We start from the raw sequence: 15119 nt of genomic DNA on the forward strand, positions 1-15119 counted from the left end.
ATAGCCTTTTTCTGCTGTAGGGTTGGAGAATCATGGAAAACTGGTTTTGCTATGCCAAAGCTTCACCCTTGGTGGGCACCTGACCTAAGTCTCAAGAGACACTGAGGGATAATTGAACTAACTGCCTTGCCACTGTATACAAGAACTGCCACTTCCATCCTAGGTCATGAAAATTATCCCTACTTACAACTCGGCCTCTACTGTATTTGGACAGTTCCATAGTTGTTTTTTTTTGTTGTTGTTTGTTTGTTTGTTTGTTTTGCGGTACGCGGGCCTCTCAATGTTGTGGCCTCTCCCGTTGCGGAGCACAGGCTCCGGACACGCAGGCTCAGCGGCCATGGCTCACGGGCCCAGCCACTTGGCAGCACGGGGGATCTTCCCGGACCGGGGCACGAACCCGTGTCCCCTGCATCAGCAGGCGGACTGTCAACCACTGCGCCACCAGGGAAGCCCAGTTCCATAGTTTTTATGACTGTTACTTTCAAACCCCACTCCTGGCACCAATTTCTGTATTATTTATGGGTTGTATATGGAGGCAAAAAAAGAGGAGAGATTCCATAATTAGATGCAGCAAGATATTACAGAATCCTAGTGTGATAGACATTTGATATATTTTTGGCTGTCCATAATCTGAAACCTTTTCCCGTGTGTGTGTGTGTCTGTGTGAACCCAACTTGATGAAACAGAGACTAGTTCCAACTATAAAGGTTGAAAATGCCAGGTATTCCCTTTCTCAGCATCCCTTGCATCTAGGGTGCAGACACATGTCTTAGATTCTTCCAGGCAGAGGCATCTGCTTCAGACTGAATCAGAGGCTATTTCCTAAAGAAGCAGATGTGGAGGAGACAGTGGCTACGTCCAATTTCAGAAGTAGCAGTAAAAGTCTTCCAACGGCAGAGTCTGCAGCCCTCTGCCAGTGGCGCCAGTGGTGAAGATGCTATGCCCAGCGTGGGCAGTGGTGTATTCTTAGGACCAGTTCTGTGTCACGATTTTGGGTGTGTTCCCACTTGCCTAGCTACTGTGCCTAGTTCCCTGAACAGCCTGGAGATCCTGTGAGTTACTGAGTTTCCTTCATAAATTTTCTTCCTGCTTAGGTTGTCCAGAATTGGCTTCTGTACTTGAAATTAAGAACTTGACAGACACCCTTAGAAACCTGAATGCAGTTCTTCCTGAGGAGTGGCAACAGACAGCGGGAACCTGAAAGGAATCGTCTCTCCCCACTTTTTGTCTCTTTATCTCTCTGTATGTTGGCATCACTCTTCCCTCCCTGCAGACCAACATACTTGTTCTGAGGTAGGAAGTGGCTGCTCCACATCTCCCAAGTTTTGATATCTTCTCCTTTCAAGAAGCCAGTCCAGATTGAGAATAGAATTTCTAACTTTTGATGAAAAATTACAAGGGGAGGAACTCTGGCCCAGCTTGGGGGAGATGCTCACTCCTGGCCAGTCAACTACAGATAGGCAGGATCACGTCATATAAAAATAGTTGCTGGGGGGCTTCCCTGGTGGCACAGTGGTTAGGAATCTGCCTGCCAATGCAGGGGACACGGGTTTGAGCCCTGGTCTGGGAGGATCCCACATGCCGCAGAGCAACTGAGCCCGTGAGCCACAGCTACTGAGCCTGCGCGTCTGGAGCCTGTGCTCTGCAACGGGAGAGGCCGTGACAGTGAGAGGCCCGCGCACCACGATGAAGAGTGGCCCCCACTTGCCACAACTGGAGAAAGCCCTCGCGCAGAAACGAAGACCCAACACAGCCAAAAATAAATAAATAAATAAATTTATAAAAGATCTTGAAAAAAAAAAAGTTGCTGGGTCCAACCCCATGGATTGGAGGTGCATTTTCAGAGAATGGGGGAACATCCAGGTCATGGATTGTACCTAAATGTGTCCACTACCAAAAGCAGTTAGGTGTGGTGAAGTGCAAAGGGGAGGGGCAAAGGAAGGTGGGTTCAACCTAAGGTCTAGCAATCCTTAGGAGGCAAGCTAAAAAACTAGAATTTTACCTTCTGGGTGATGGGGAGCTTCTGATGATAGAAGTGTTACATATTCGAGGTAGGGCATTTTTAATGTACAGAAAAATTGAAATAAGAAAAAAATCATTCTCAAATGTATTACCCATAACCACTGTTACCATTTGGGTGTATATCCCTTCCAGTCTTTCTTTCTTTCTTTCTTTCTTTTTTTTTTTTTTTTTTTGCGGTATGCGGGCCTCTCACTGTTGTGGCCTCTCCCGTTGCGGAGCACAGGCTCCGGACGCGCAGGTTCAGCAGTCATGGCTCACGGGCCCAGCCGCTCCGCGGCATGTGGGATCTTCCCGGACCGGGGCACGAACCCGTGTCCCCTGCATCGGCAGGTGGACTCTCAACCACTGCGCCACCAGGGAAGCCCCAGTCTTTCTTATAAGTGTGTACACACACACACAAACACACACAATTGTAATTACACCCTATATACACAATATGTATTTGCTTTGAGTACTTAACATAATATCATGTATGTTTCTATGTTACTAAATATTCCTCCTCAGTAGTATTTTAATAGCTAGACAGCTAGGGATGGCCTCTTTGAGGAGGTAGCATTAGACTTGAGGTCAGAAGGATAAAGACCCAGTCTAGGGAGGAGCCTTCAAAGCAGAAGTAATAGTGTGTGTGAAGCCCTGAGGCAGAATGGGCTTGCTGGGTTTGAGGATGAGTATAAAGAAAATCCCTCCTGTGTTTCTTCTTTACTGACACTCAATCCATTCTAACCCCTGGCAGAAACATACTGGGTGTCTTACAATTTAACTCCATTCTATCTATCTTAAGATAGTGTCAGACCCCACAAGTTAAGGACCCCAGGGCAAAAAGAGTGCCCCCACTGTTTTTTTTTTTGGCCACACCACGCAGTATGCAGGGTCTTAGTTCCCTGACCAGGGATCGAACCCGTGCCCCCTGCACTGGGAGCGCAGTGTTTTTTTTTTTTTTAATTTTTTTTCATTTTAACTTGACTACATTTAATCTATCTTTTTTAAAAATAAATTTATTTATTTTTGGCTGCATTGGGCCTTTGTTGCTGCGTGGGCTTTCTCTAGTTGTGGCAAGCGGGGGCTGCTCTTCATTGTGGTGCTCGGGCTTCTCAGTGTGGTGGCTTCTCTTTGTTGTGGAGCATGGGCATGCAGGCTTCAGCTGTGGCACGTGGGCTCAGTAGTTGTGGCTCACAGGCTCCAGAACACAGGCTCAGTAGTTGTGGCACATGGGCTTAGTTGCTCCGCGGCATGTGGGATCTTCCCGGACCAGGGCTCAAACCATGTCCCCTGTATTGGCAGGAGGATTCTTAACCATTGCGCCACCAGGGAAGACTGCCCCCACTTTATTTTATTTTATTTTATTTTTGCGGTACGCGGGCCTCTCACTGTTGTGGCCTCTCCCATTGCGGAGCACAGGCTCCGGACGCGCAGGCTCAGTGGCCATGGCTCACGGGCCCAGCCGCTCCGCGGCATGTGGGATCTTCCCGGACCAGGGCACGAACCCGTGTCCCCTGCATTGGCAGGTGGACTCTCAACCACTGCGCCACCAGGGAAGCTCCCCACTTTATTATTTATTTATTTATTATTTTAAATTTATTTTTATTTTTGGCTGCGTTGGGTCTTCGTTGCTGTGTGCAGCCTTTCTCTAGTTGGGGTGAGTGGGGGTACTCTTCGTTGTGGTGCGTGGGCTTCTCATTACAGTGGCTTCTCTTGTTCCTGGAGCACAGGCTCTAGGCACGCCGGCTTCAGTAGTTGCAGCACATGGGCTCAGTAGTTGTGGCTTAGTTGCTCCACGGCATGTGAGATCTTCCCAGACCAGGGATCAAACCCATGTCCCCTGCATTGGCAGGCAGATTCTTCACCACTGTGCCACCATGGAAGTCCTACCCTCACTTTAAAAAACAAAAAAATAAACAACACAATCCAAAAATGGGCAGAAGACCTAAGCAGACATTTCTCCAAAGAAGACATACAGATGGCCAAGAAGCACACGAAAAGCTGCTCAACATCACTAATCATTAGAGAAATGCAAATCAAAACTACAATGGGGTATCACCTCACACCAGTTACAATGGGCATCATCAGAAAATCTACAAACAACAAATGCTGGAGAGGGTGTGGAGAAAAGGGAACCCTCTTGCACTGTTGGTGGGAATGGAAATTGATACAGCCACTATGGAGAACAGTATGGAGGTTCCTTAAAAAACTAAACATATGGGCTTCCCTGGTGGCACAGTGGTTGAGAGTCCGCCTGCCGATGCAGGGGACGCGGGTTCGTGCCCCGGCCCGGGAGGATCCCACGTGCTGCGGAGAGGCTGGGCCCGTGAGCCATGGCCGCTGAGCCTGCGCGTCCGGAGCCTGTGCTCCGCAACGGGAGGGGCCACAGCGGTCAGAGGCCCGCGTACCGCAAAAAAAAAAAAAAAAAAAAAAAAAAAAAAAAAAAAAAAAACTAAACATAGGGCTTCCCTGGTGGCGCAGTGGTTGAGAGTCCGCCTGCCAATGCAGGGGATGCGGGTTCGTGCCCCGGTCCAGGAACATCCCACATGCCGTGGAGCGGCTGGGCCCGTGAGCCATGGCCACTGAGCCTGCGCATCCAGAGCCTGTGCTCCGCAACGGGAGAGGTCACAACAGTGAGAGGCTCGTGTACCGCAAAAAAAACCAAAAAAAAACCTAAACATAGAATTACCATATGACCCAGCAATCCCACTGCTGGGCATATACCCAGAGAAAACCATAATTCAAAAAGATACATGCACCCCAATGTTCATTGCAGCACTATTTACAATAGCCAGGTCATGGAAGCAACCTAAATGCCCATTGACAGATGAATGGATAAAGAAGATGTGGTACATATACACAATGGAATATTACTCAGCCGTAAAAAGGAATGAAATTGGGTCATTTGTAGAGACGTGGATGGATCTAGAGACTGTCATACAGAGTGAGGTAAGTCAGAAAGAGAAAAACAGATATCTTATATTAATGCATATATGTGGAACCTAGAAATATGGTACAGATGAACTGGTGTGCAGGGCAGAAATTGAGACACAGATGTAGAGAACAAACATATGGACACCAAGGCGGGAAAGCAGCGGGGGGTGGGGGGTGGTGTGATGAATTGGGAGATTGGGATTGACGTGTATACACTAATATGTATAAAATAGATGACTAATAAGAACCTTCTGTATAAAAAAATAAAATTCAAAAAAACCCTTTAAAAAATAAAAATAAAAAGTTTCCACAACCTACTCCTTGGGTTCCATCATTTGCTAAAACTGCTCACAGAACTCAGGAAAACAATTTACTTATATGATTGCAGTTTATTACAAAGAATATTTCAAAGGGTACAAATGAACAGCCAGAAGGAAGAGATTGCACAGGGCAAGGTATGGGGATGGGCCATGGAGTTTCCAGAGACAAGACCCTCCCAGCAGCTTCACATGTTCGCCAACAGGAAGTACTCAGAACCCTGTCTTTTTGGGTTTTTATGGAGGCTTCATTAAGTAGGCATGATTGATTAAATCATTGGCTATCAGTGATTAAGTCAACTCTTTATCCCTTTTCCCCTCTCCAGAGGTCAGAGGTTGGGGGATGGGTCTGAAGTTCCAATCCAAACCAACCTGGTTGCCAGGTTGGTTTCCCTGGCAAACGGTCTCCATCCTATGGTTACCTAGAGGTTTTCAGAAAATCACCTCATTAACATAAAGTCACCAGTTGTTGAAAGGGGATTATTATGAATAACAAAAGACTCTCCTTTCACCTTTATGGCTCTTATCACTTAGGAAATTCCAAGGGTTTTAGGGGCTCTGTGCCAGGAACAGGGACAAAGACTAACCTGGATTCCACATCTACGGATTCATCGAATCTGGAACTGAAAATATTTTTTTTTAGAAATTCCAGAAAGTTCCAAAAAGCAAAACTTAAATTAGCCTTGCACCAGCAACTATTTACATAATATTTACCTTGTATTTACAACTACTTACATAGCATTCACATTGTATTAGGTATTATAAGTAAGTTAAAGTATATGGGAGGATGTGTGTACGTTATATGCACATACTGTGCCATTTTGTATAAGAGACTTGAACATCCTTGGAGTTTGGTATCTGCGGAGCGGAGGGTGAGGTAGGGTGGAGGGGGCCTGAAACCAATCCCCGTGGATGCTGAGGGGCGATTGTATATATTCCCCATCATAAATCACAGTATCACAGAGAACAAGGAGGTCCGGTGTGGCTGGAGTGGAATGAGGGAGGGAGGGAGGAGAAGGGCCTTATAGGGCAGATAAGGAATTAGGATTTCAATTGGGTTCCAGTGGGAAGTCACTGGAGTAGGTGAGTGGCATGGTGACTTTGGGGTGACAAAACCTGACAAGCTTTAGAAAGACCCCTTTTGGCTGCTGAAGGAGGGCCTGCAGAGGAGTCAAAGTGGAAGCAGACACCTGTTGGAGGCTGTTCTCATCCAGGTGAAAGATTTTGGTGCTGAGACTAGGGTCACAGAGGTGGAAGTATTTGAGCAGGCAGTTAGCTAGATATGAACAGAGAAAGGGGCGCACAGGCCAGGTCCAGGAAGCCATACATCTTGTGAATGCCAGGGGTCCTAGAGGCCAACAAAGAAAGGTGGTAAAAGGCAGGAATCTCCGGCATCTGAATGTAACCTTTTCCTCACTATCCTCTCATTACAATAAAATTAGCCTTGCAAATAAGAAGTACCCATCACGCACCATGACACCTGTGTTCCACCAAGAAGTACCCATGAAGACTCCATGACACTTCTAATCAAGACCAAATAAGGGTAAAAATCCCTCCTCCCCTTGGGAAGGTGGAACTGGGATGAAATTCAGGCAATATGAACCAAAACCCCTCCCTCCTCAATGAATATTCTGCCCAGTCATTTTCACACCCCATATAACCAGCTTGCCAAAGAAACTCAGGGCAGCTGCTCACCTGAGCCTGCCTGCTCGCCCTCCTGAGAGTGTACTATTGCTTAATAAATCCTCGCTTTGCTTTGTTGGCCTCCGTGTCTCATCTCTGAATTCTTTCTGTGACGAGACAAGAACCTACTTTCTTGGAACCAAAGTAGAGGAGGTAATATATGCAAGGATCATTTCATTTGCCCCACACGTATTTCCCAAAGACCTAACCACATAGACCTGCCAGGTGCTAGGTCGGGCATTGGACTTGTTTGAAAAACAAGACAACAGGCCCAAAGTGGAGTCACTTATGCTAAGTCTCACATCACCAGACTTAATTACAATATCCACTCTCCCAGCATCTTAAACCAGTCAACAGAAATCACCTGACCAGCACTAGTGAGACCCCTGATAGATCCCTGCCGTCCCCTAAAGGAAGGTGACCTTGCAATAACCAACCCACTTTTTTGCCTCTTATAACCTCCTTGTTCCTGCTCCCTTCTGCCTATAAAAGTCCTTCCTTTTGTACTGCTCCTCTGAGCTCCTTTCTATCTGCTAGATTGGCTGCTGCCCAGTTTGAATGATATTATACTCAAATAAACTCAAAATTTTTAATATGCCTTAGTTTATTTTGCAACAGAAACACGAACAAGGTGCGACATTATTTTTGAGGGTCACCCAGGCCACTGCAATGACTTTCTATATATTTTGGCCATGAGCATGTAAGAAATACATTTTCAGGAATTCTCTAACGGTCCAGTGGTTAGGACTCTGTGCTTCCACTGGCCGGGGCCTGGGTGTGATCCCTGGTAGGGGAACAGCGAGGCCAAGAAAAAGAAAATTAGTTACAACTAACTTAAAAAAAAAAAAAAAAAGGGGGCTTCCCTGGTGGCGCAGTGGTTAAGAATCTGCCTGCCAGTGCAGGCGACACGGGTTTGAGCCTTGGTCTGGGAAGATCCCACATGCCGCGGAGCAACTAATCCTGTGCACCACAACTACTGAGCCTGCGCTCTAGAGCCTGTGAGCCACATCTACTGAACCTGTGTGCCACAACTACTGAAGTCTGCGTGCCTAGAGCACATGCTCTGCAACAAGAGAAGCCACCACAATGAGAAGCCTGCACACCGCAACGAAGAGTAGCCCCTGTTCACTGCAGCTAGAGAAAGACCGTGCAGCTACGAAGACCCAGCGCAGCCAAAAATAAATACATTAAAATAAATAAAGAAAAAAAAAAAGAAATACATTTTCATTGTGGCCCAACACACACACAAGGGAAACACAGGTTCCATGAGATAATATGTACCTTTACTCCATGTGATGTACTCTGCTATTTTCTGTTTTGTTTTTTTTTTTGTTAAAAATGCTGGTTGAACTCACTAAATCAATTTCATAACCCACTTATAGGTCACAACCCTAGTTTGAAATAAGCCCTGCTTAAGATCAAGAGGTCAGCAGGTCTGGTTTCTCCTGAGGCCTCCCCCCTTGACTTACAGGTGGCCCCCTTCTCCCTGCGTCTTCACATGGTCTTTTCTCTGCACAGGCATCCTTGCTGTCTCTCTACATGTCCAAATTTCCTCTTCTTAAGGGACATCAGTCAGATTGGATTAAGGCCTCATTTTGACTTAATCACCCCTTTAAAGGCCCTATTTCCATATAGAGTCACATTTTGAGGTAGTGGGGGTTAGGCTTTCAACATATTACTTTCAGGGGGAGATAATTCATCCCATAACAGTCACCTTCCTGAGGTGGGGGCAGGCAGAGGGAGCCAAGAAGAAAAGGGGAGGGGCTTCGCTGGTGGCGCGGTGGTTGAGAGTCCGCCTGCCAATGCAGGGGACACGGGTTCGAGCCCTGGTCCGGGAAGATCCCACATGCCGCGGAGCAACTAAGCCCGTGCGCCACAACTACTGAAGCCCACTCACCTAGAGCCCATGTTCCGCAACAAGAGAAGCCACCGCACTGAGAAGCCCGCACACTGCAATGAAGAGCAGCCCCCGTTCACCGCAACTAGAGAAAGACCGCATGCAGCAACGAAGACCCAACGCAGCCAAAAATAAATAAATAAATTTACTTTTTAAAAACTGAGTTACTCTTCATAAAGATGTACACACTTCATACTACACAGGCATTTGTTGACTAAAATAAACTCTATATTCTAGGTATCTCTTGGATTGGTCCCAAGCTACCATTATATCTGCACCGTCTTACTGCCCTGACCTAATCGGTCTCTCTGCATCCAATCCCTGCTCTCCTCCAATCCCTCTACACATCCAAGCCAGGGTCATCTTTTCGAAATGCAAATATGATGCAAGTACTTAACACTCTTCAGTGGCTTCCTACTGTATAGCCCGCACTCCTTAGCAGGCTGGCAAGGCCTGTGAGGTCGGGTCCTCACTCGCCTGTCCGGGCTCATCTTCGCCACTGAACAGTCTGGCCTCCCACATATCCACACGCAGACTAGGGAGTTGCTTCCTTATAATCTGTAAGAGCTGGAATAATCAAAACTGTCCTTTCATTGACAGGAAGTGGAAATTGCACCCAATGGAGCCCAGTTTGTGCCGGGCCACATTCTTGGCTCCCTGAGCACCTGTCATGCCCATTTGCTTCCTGATTCCTTCATTCAGGAAGGATTTATTTCTTTATTTGTAAATAAATTTGTAAATATAGGTTGGGTGATGTGGGGCACCCAGAGATAAATCCTACCCAGCTTGGCTTGCTCTGGGCCAGGCCCTCTTCTATGTGCTTTACCTGAATTAACTAATTTCCTGTGAGGTAGGTCTATATTCAGCCCCATCTTACTAGTGAGGAAACGGAAGCACAGGGAAGTTAACTACTGTACCCCAGGTTTTACAGCTAGTAAATCAAAGAGCCTTCTTTTTTTTTTTTTTTTTTCCCCCGGTACGCGGGCCTCTCACTGTTGTGGCCTCTCCCGTTGCGGAGCACAGGCTCCGGACGCGCAGGCTCAGCGGCCATGGCTCACGGGCCCAGCTGCTCCGCGGCATGTGGGATCCTCCTGAACCGGGGCACAAACCCACGTCCCCTGCATCGGCAGGCAGCCTCTCAACCACTGCGCCACCAGGGAAGCCCCAAAGAGCCTTCTTGGTTCCAGAGTCTTGAGAAGATTAATGAGGCTGAGCGTTATAAGAACTTGATAGACTTCAGAGACAGGAGCGATCACATTTACTTAGTGGGAGTCCAATGCGAATGCAGAATAAAAAGTTTATGTGTCTCACAGTTTACAGTGTGGTTTTACATGGATCATATCATTTTACATGGATTATATCATTTAACCAGGGATTACAGCAGTACAGATGTGTGGTAAACAGAACAAGGTCTAGAATCAGATAATCTCATATTTCTTTCCCAGCCCTGTCACATACAGGGTAGGTGTTTTAGGGCCTCTTTTTGTGCCTCAATTTCTCATTTGTAAAGGGGGTATAATAAAACAATATACATCATGCCATTGTGAGGATTAAATGAGATAATAATGCCCTTAGCACAGAGCCTGGCAAGTAGCAAATGCTAAAAAAAATAATAATAACAACAATAATAATAAGATGCTGGCTGATTTTATTGGACACAGGTGAAGTATCAACTACGTTCTGGGCCTCTTAAGCCTCACAAGAGCCCTGCAATGTTTTGTCCTTATTGTACAGTGAAGAGCACGTGCTGACTAGGTGTCAGGTATTGTTCTAAAGCACTTTGCTTACTCAAGCCTCACAACAATGCCAGGGATAGATACTACCTATTATAATCCTCTTTGTACAGAGGGGGAAACTGAGCATAAATTAAATAAGTTGATCAAGTTCATAGCCAGCAAGAGAAGCAACCAGGCAGTTTACTTCCAAGGTCCGTACTCTTAACCATCTTCCCTTTCAACAACAGGTGAAGAAACAGGCTCAGAAAGTGAAGAGATCACCACTCCTAAAAAGGAGCGCTAAACTATTTTCCAACCCAGGGATTATCACTATGTCCAGCAGATGGCGCCCTAGGACATAGCAAGCTGTGGGATTCGCATACGCGGTCAAAACTACCATACCCACAATGCAGTGCGGATATTCAGGGCTACCTGCCAGTTTAGCTGTCTGAGGCACTGCCTGTGTGCTCTCCAGGAGGAACGTGTGTATCTGAGACGTTCGGGTCCTTCCTCAATCTTAAGGTAGCAAGTTAAAAGTTTTTTCCGCTTCATCTCATCCTCCTTGTCTTACTAATTGGAGAGCGGAAGGATGAATCAACGCTGCTATTTGTTGGCTTCATCTGCCTTACCCTAACGTGAGGACCGTTGACCTTTAACCCAAGGTGGCGGCGCCAGGAGCCGTAGTTCTTGCTCTGGACCTGAGATGATCTAAGGCCGGGGACTCCGCCTCATGTCGAAGCTAAGCAGGGCCACTCGGGCCCTCCGGAAGCCCGAGGCCGGCGGGGTGATCCGGGCCATCGTGCGGGCAGGCCAGGCCATGCCCGGGCCCCCACTAGGCCCCGTCCTGGGTCAGGTGCAGCCGCGGCAGGAACCTGGCGTGGGAGGCGTCGGAGGGTGGGGGCTAGTACGCGGGTGGCGGGTGCGGGCTGGGCCAGGGCGGTCTCGGTTTAAAACGCGGCTCTGCTGCCCACACGTTGTATGTCCTTGGGTTAGTTACACAGCCTCTTCGAGGTTCAGCTTTCTCTGTTCTTCGTCCACGAGCTGTTGTAAGGATAGAGAGGCATGAAACGTACGAATCATCTGGCACATAAAATGGTAGTTGGATCTGGGTAGAGAAAAGAGAATGGGAGCTTAGGGAAGTGAAGACGGAGGAGAGGATGGATGGAGCCTTCGGGGGAAAGGAAGCCGTTCCTTCCTCCGCACGCTGACCCCTATGCCTCCCTCACAGCGAGGCGTTTCCATCAACCAGTTCTGTAAGGAGTTCAACGAGAAGACCAAGGACATCAAAGAAGGCATTCCTCTGCCTACCAAGATTTTTGTGAAGGTGAGAAGTCGGGACTCTGATCCCCAGTTTTCTTCTCATTCTCCCCAGGCCCTGGAGCTGGTCACCTGGGGTTGCTACTCTGCTCATAACTTGGAGCAAGTGTTTTCCTGTTACCCGGCCCCACTTTCCCCATTTATACAGTACCGACTAGGCCATATCTTTCCTGAACCCACGCTGCCGTATTGCAGATCTTTCCTTTGTTCCTCCAACTTGCTGGGGCTTCCAGAGCAGAGTTGGACCTGGAATAGAAGTGACAGGGACGTTTGTTGCAGATTTGTTTCTTTTGTGGTTTATGTTGTCAGTTAAAGGGAAAGGGGGATATGGGAACATATGTATATGTATAACTGATTCATTTTGTTATAAAAGCAGAAACTAACAAAAAAAAAAAAAAAAAGGGAAAGAAGGTGAGCTGAGGGAAGCGGGGACAGGAAGTTAGAAGTTCCCTGGGCTGGGGCAGCAGGGGTTGGGGGAGGTGGGAAGAAAGATTCTCATGTGTCTTTTTTCCGTTCAGCCTGACAGGACATTTGAAATCAAAATTGGCCAACCCACTGTTTCCTACTTCCTGAAGGCAGCTGCTGGGATTGAGAAGGGGGCCCGGCACACAGGTAAGGGGCAGGGTGGGCATCCGGGCTTCTGGGCTCTGGAAGGAAGCAGTGACACCTGAAGGGCTATTTGTTCCTTGCTCCCAGGGAAAGAGGTGGCAGGCCTAGTGACACTGAAGCACGTGTATGAGATCGCCTGTGTCAAAGCTCAGGATGACGCCTTCGCCCTGCAGGATGTGCCCCTGTCCTCTGTTGTCCGCTCCATCATTGGCTCAGCCCGTTCCCTGGGCATTCGTGTGGTGAAGGAGTGAGTTTCCGGGGGGAAGCTCAGTGTGAGGGGAGGGCCTGGAAAGTTCTTGACTCTGGGACAAAGCTGAGGGCCCACTGAGTGGGAGAGTCAGCTTCTGAGTTAATGGATCTTAGATTCTTGGGAGTGGGGAGCCTTATTCATTCATTTGGAATATACTTGTTAAGTACCTATCATGTGTTAGGCATTGTTCTGGACACTGGATGCAGCTAGGAAGGAGGTAGCCATGCTTGACCTTGCTTTCTAAGGAACTCAGAGTCCAGAGATGGAGGCAGATCCATAAATGGAGCAGTATACTGCCAGATGGTCAGTGTTGATAAAAGGAACTACACGTATCTGCAGAACAGGGAGTAGATTGCCCGGTGTGTCAATGAAGGCTTTGCAGAGCAGTTGACATCTAAGTAGAGCCCTGGGAAGTGAGGTCAAGGACTGGGGCAAGCATTCCGAGAAGTAGAAGAGTCCCTGTGAAGGATGCAAGGTGAAGGAATGGAGCAAAGAAGTTCAGTGTGATCTGGGTATATAATATTAGAGGCAGAATGGGACATAGTAGGACGTGAGCCAAACAGGGACTAGTTGGTTCTCAAATTCAGACTTAATCCTGAGGCCAGCAGCAGGCCCCCTCATGGGGCTTCGGATGGCCTCAGAGATTGTTTCCTTGAAGTGAGATGTAGGGTGGGAGAGCCTCTGGCCAGACGACAGCAGGGGCAACACTCAACCCTTCACTGGCCTCTTACTGCTGGTGTCACACCCCATGCAAAGGCTGACAGTTGGTTGTTTCCCAAGAGGAGTGGGGTTAAGTGTGGAACAGGGATAGACTTTACTTTGCTCAGATCTTTACTTGTATTGGGAGTACAGAAGTGAGTGAATCTGATCCTTGCTCTGAAAGAGATATGCATGCACCACCTGATGACTTCATTTTACAAAACGTTTTCGGGCGCAGAGGAAGGGCAGGTTAATTTGGACCAGGGTGTAGCTGTACTCGTCCTCAAAAGATGAGTAGGGCTTTAAGAAAGGAGTAAAAGGCAGAGGTGATAGTGGGGTGGCAATTCTGGCAGAGGAAACAGATGAGCAAAGGTATGGGGGCTGGGACATCCAGGAGGGGAGAGGGGTTCTGAGACAGTGACATGGTGCTGTGAGCTCCCCACCAGTGACTGGCCCTTCACTTACCATCTGTTTTTCTGTATCTGCAGCCTCAGTTCAGAAGAGCTGGCAGCTTTCCAGAAGGAGCGAGCCCTGTTCCTGGCTGCTCAGAAAGAGGCAGATTTGGCAGCCCAGGCAGAAGCTGCCAAGAAGTGACCCCTGTCCCCCACCCTCCAGGATTTTGAAGGGAGCCAGTTGGGAAGGCTGGGCCAGAGGGGAGGAAGGGAGGTCACATCAACCTGATTATATTTTTCTGACTTTAAATTATGTATTTTTGCACGTGTGGTTATAGCAAAGGATCAAGTGTGAATAAACATCTCTTGTCATCCACTCTCAGTTTCTGCCTTGGGACCCCAGAGAAAGGGACCTCATCCAAGCAGAGCAACTGCCCAGGATCTGAATTGGCAGGGGTAGCAGAAAATCCTGTGTTTTTCCCATTTTCCAGGGGTGAGAGAAAGGGCAAGGTAGGTGGGGGCATGGCTGCTGGACTTGGGTGTACAGAGGCAGCAGATGTTGTTTCTGCTTCCATCAGAAATGCCTCCTATCTCTTGGGGACTTGCCACCTCAACAGAAACAGAACTCTTTGGGGACTTCAGGTCACAGCCCCAAGCAGGGTTGCTACATGGAGTGCCCTGGATCCCAAGGGCTATTTCAGGCCCCTCTATTAAGCTGACCCTGGCTCTGAGTCAGGTGGTATCTCAATGTGAATTATTGTGGGGTTTATGGCTACAGACCCATGGAAGAGGCAAAGCATCAGTAGGTACCTGCCCATGGTGGGAGAAGTCCTTGGGAAGCCCTGGCCTTTTGTTTTCCCATTAGTCATAATATCAAGGACTATTGTCCTCTCAGAGAAGAGAGGAGGAGTTGGGGGAAAAATGGGATTCACATTTACTAAGCACCTGTTGTGTGCTAGGTACTTGGTTTTACACTGAGAAGATTTGGAAAGCATAGGAAAAACCCTACAAGAAAAGAAAAGCCTCAAGTAATCACCTCACCTAGATGAGATTCCTGGCAATATTGTGGTATATATCTTTTCTACTTGTTTTTTTTTCTTTGTGTTTATATATAATACTTTAAGAATAAAACAGGGCTTCCCTGGTGGCGCAGTGGTTGAGAGTCCGCCTGCCGATGCAGGGGACACGGGTTCGTGCCCCGATCCCGGAAGATCCCACATGCCGCGGAGCGGCTGGGCCCGCGAGCCATGGCCGCGGAGCCTGTGTGTCCGGAGCCTGTGTGTCCGGAGCCTGTGCTCCGCAACG

At 48.0% G+C, this 15119-nt stretch overlaps 1 protein-coding gene across 2 annotated transcripts; it reads left to right on the plus strand.

The window, feature by feature from the left end:
- The first annotated feature begins 11001 nt into the window (after positions 1–11001).
- On the plus strand, positions 11002–14190 carry MRPL11 (mitochondrial ribosomal protein L11). Of its 2 annotated transcripts, XM_082628137.1 has the most exons (6): positions 11002–11069; positions 11210–11400; positions 11776–11871; positions 12383–12476; positions 12561–12720; positions 13911–14190. In XM_082628137.1, exons 2-6 carry the CDS (start codon positions 11278–11280, stop codon positions 14014–14016), a joined length of 579 nt encoding a protein of 192 aa, XP_082484263.1. In that variant the 5' UTR covers positions 11002–11069; positions 11210–11277; the 3' UTR covers positions 14017–14190. The 2 variants fall into 2 exon arrangements, with proteins under 2 accessions (XP_082484263.1, XP_082484262.1); XM_082628136.1 differs by having other exon boundaries at positions 11013–11400.
- Positions 14191–15119: the final 929 nt, after the last annotated feature.

This window comes from Mesoplodon mirus, assembly GCF_964341445.2.
Source record: "Mesoplodon mirus genome assembly, chromosome: 7".
Taxonomy (NCBI): domain Eukaryota; kingdom Metazoa; phylum Chordata; class Mammalia; order Artiodactyla; family Ziphiidae; genus Mesoplodon; species Mesoplodon mirus.

Coding starts and splice junctions, on each gene's coding strand:
- MRPL11 (XM_082628137.1), top strand. CDS start 11,278: ATGTCGAAGCTAAGCAGGGCCACTCGGGCCCTCCGGAAGCCCGAGGCC. Junction 11,401..11,775: donor TAGGCCCCGTCCTGGGTCAG/GTGCAGCCGCGG, acceptor CCTCCCTCACAG/CGAGGCGTTTCCATCAACCA. Junction 12,477..12,560: donor GAAGGGGGCCCGGCACACAG/GTAAGGGGCAGG, acceptor CCTTGCTCCCAG/GGAAAGAGGTGGCAGGCCTA.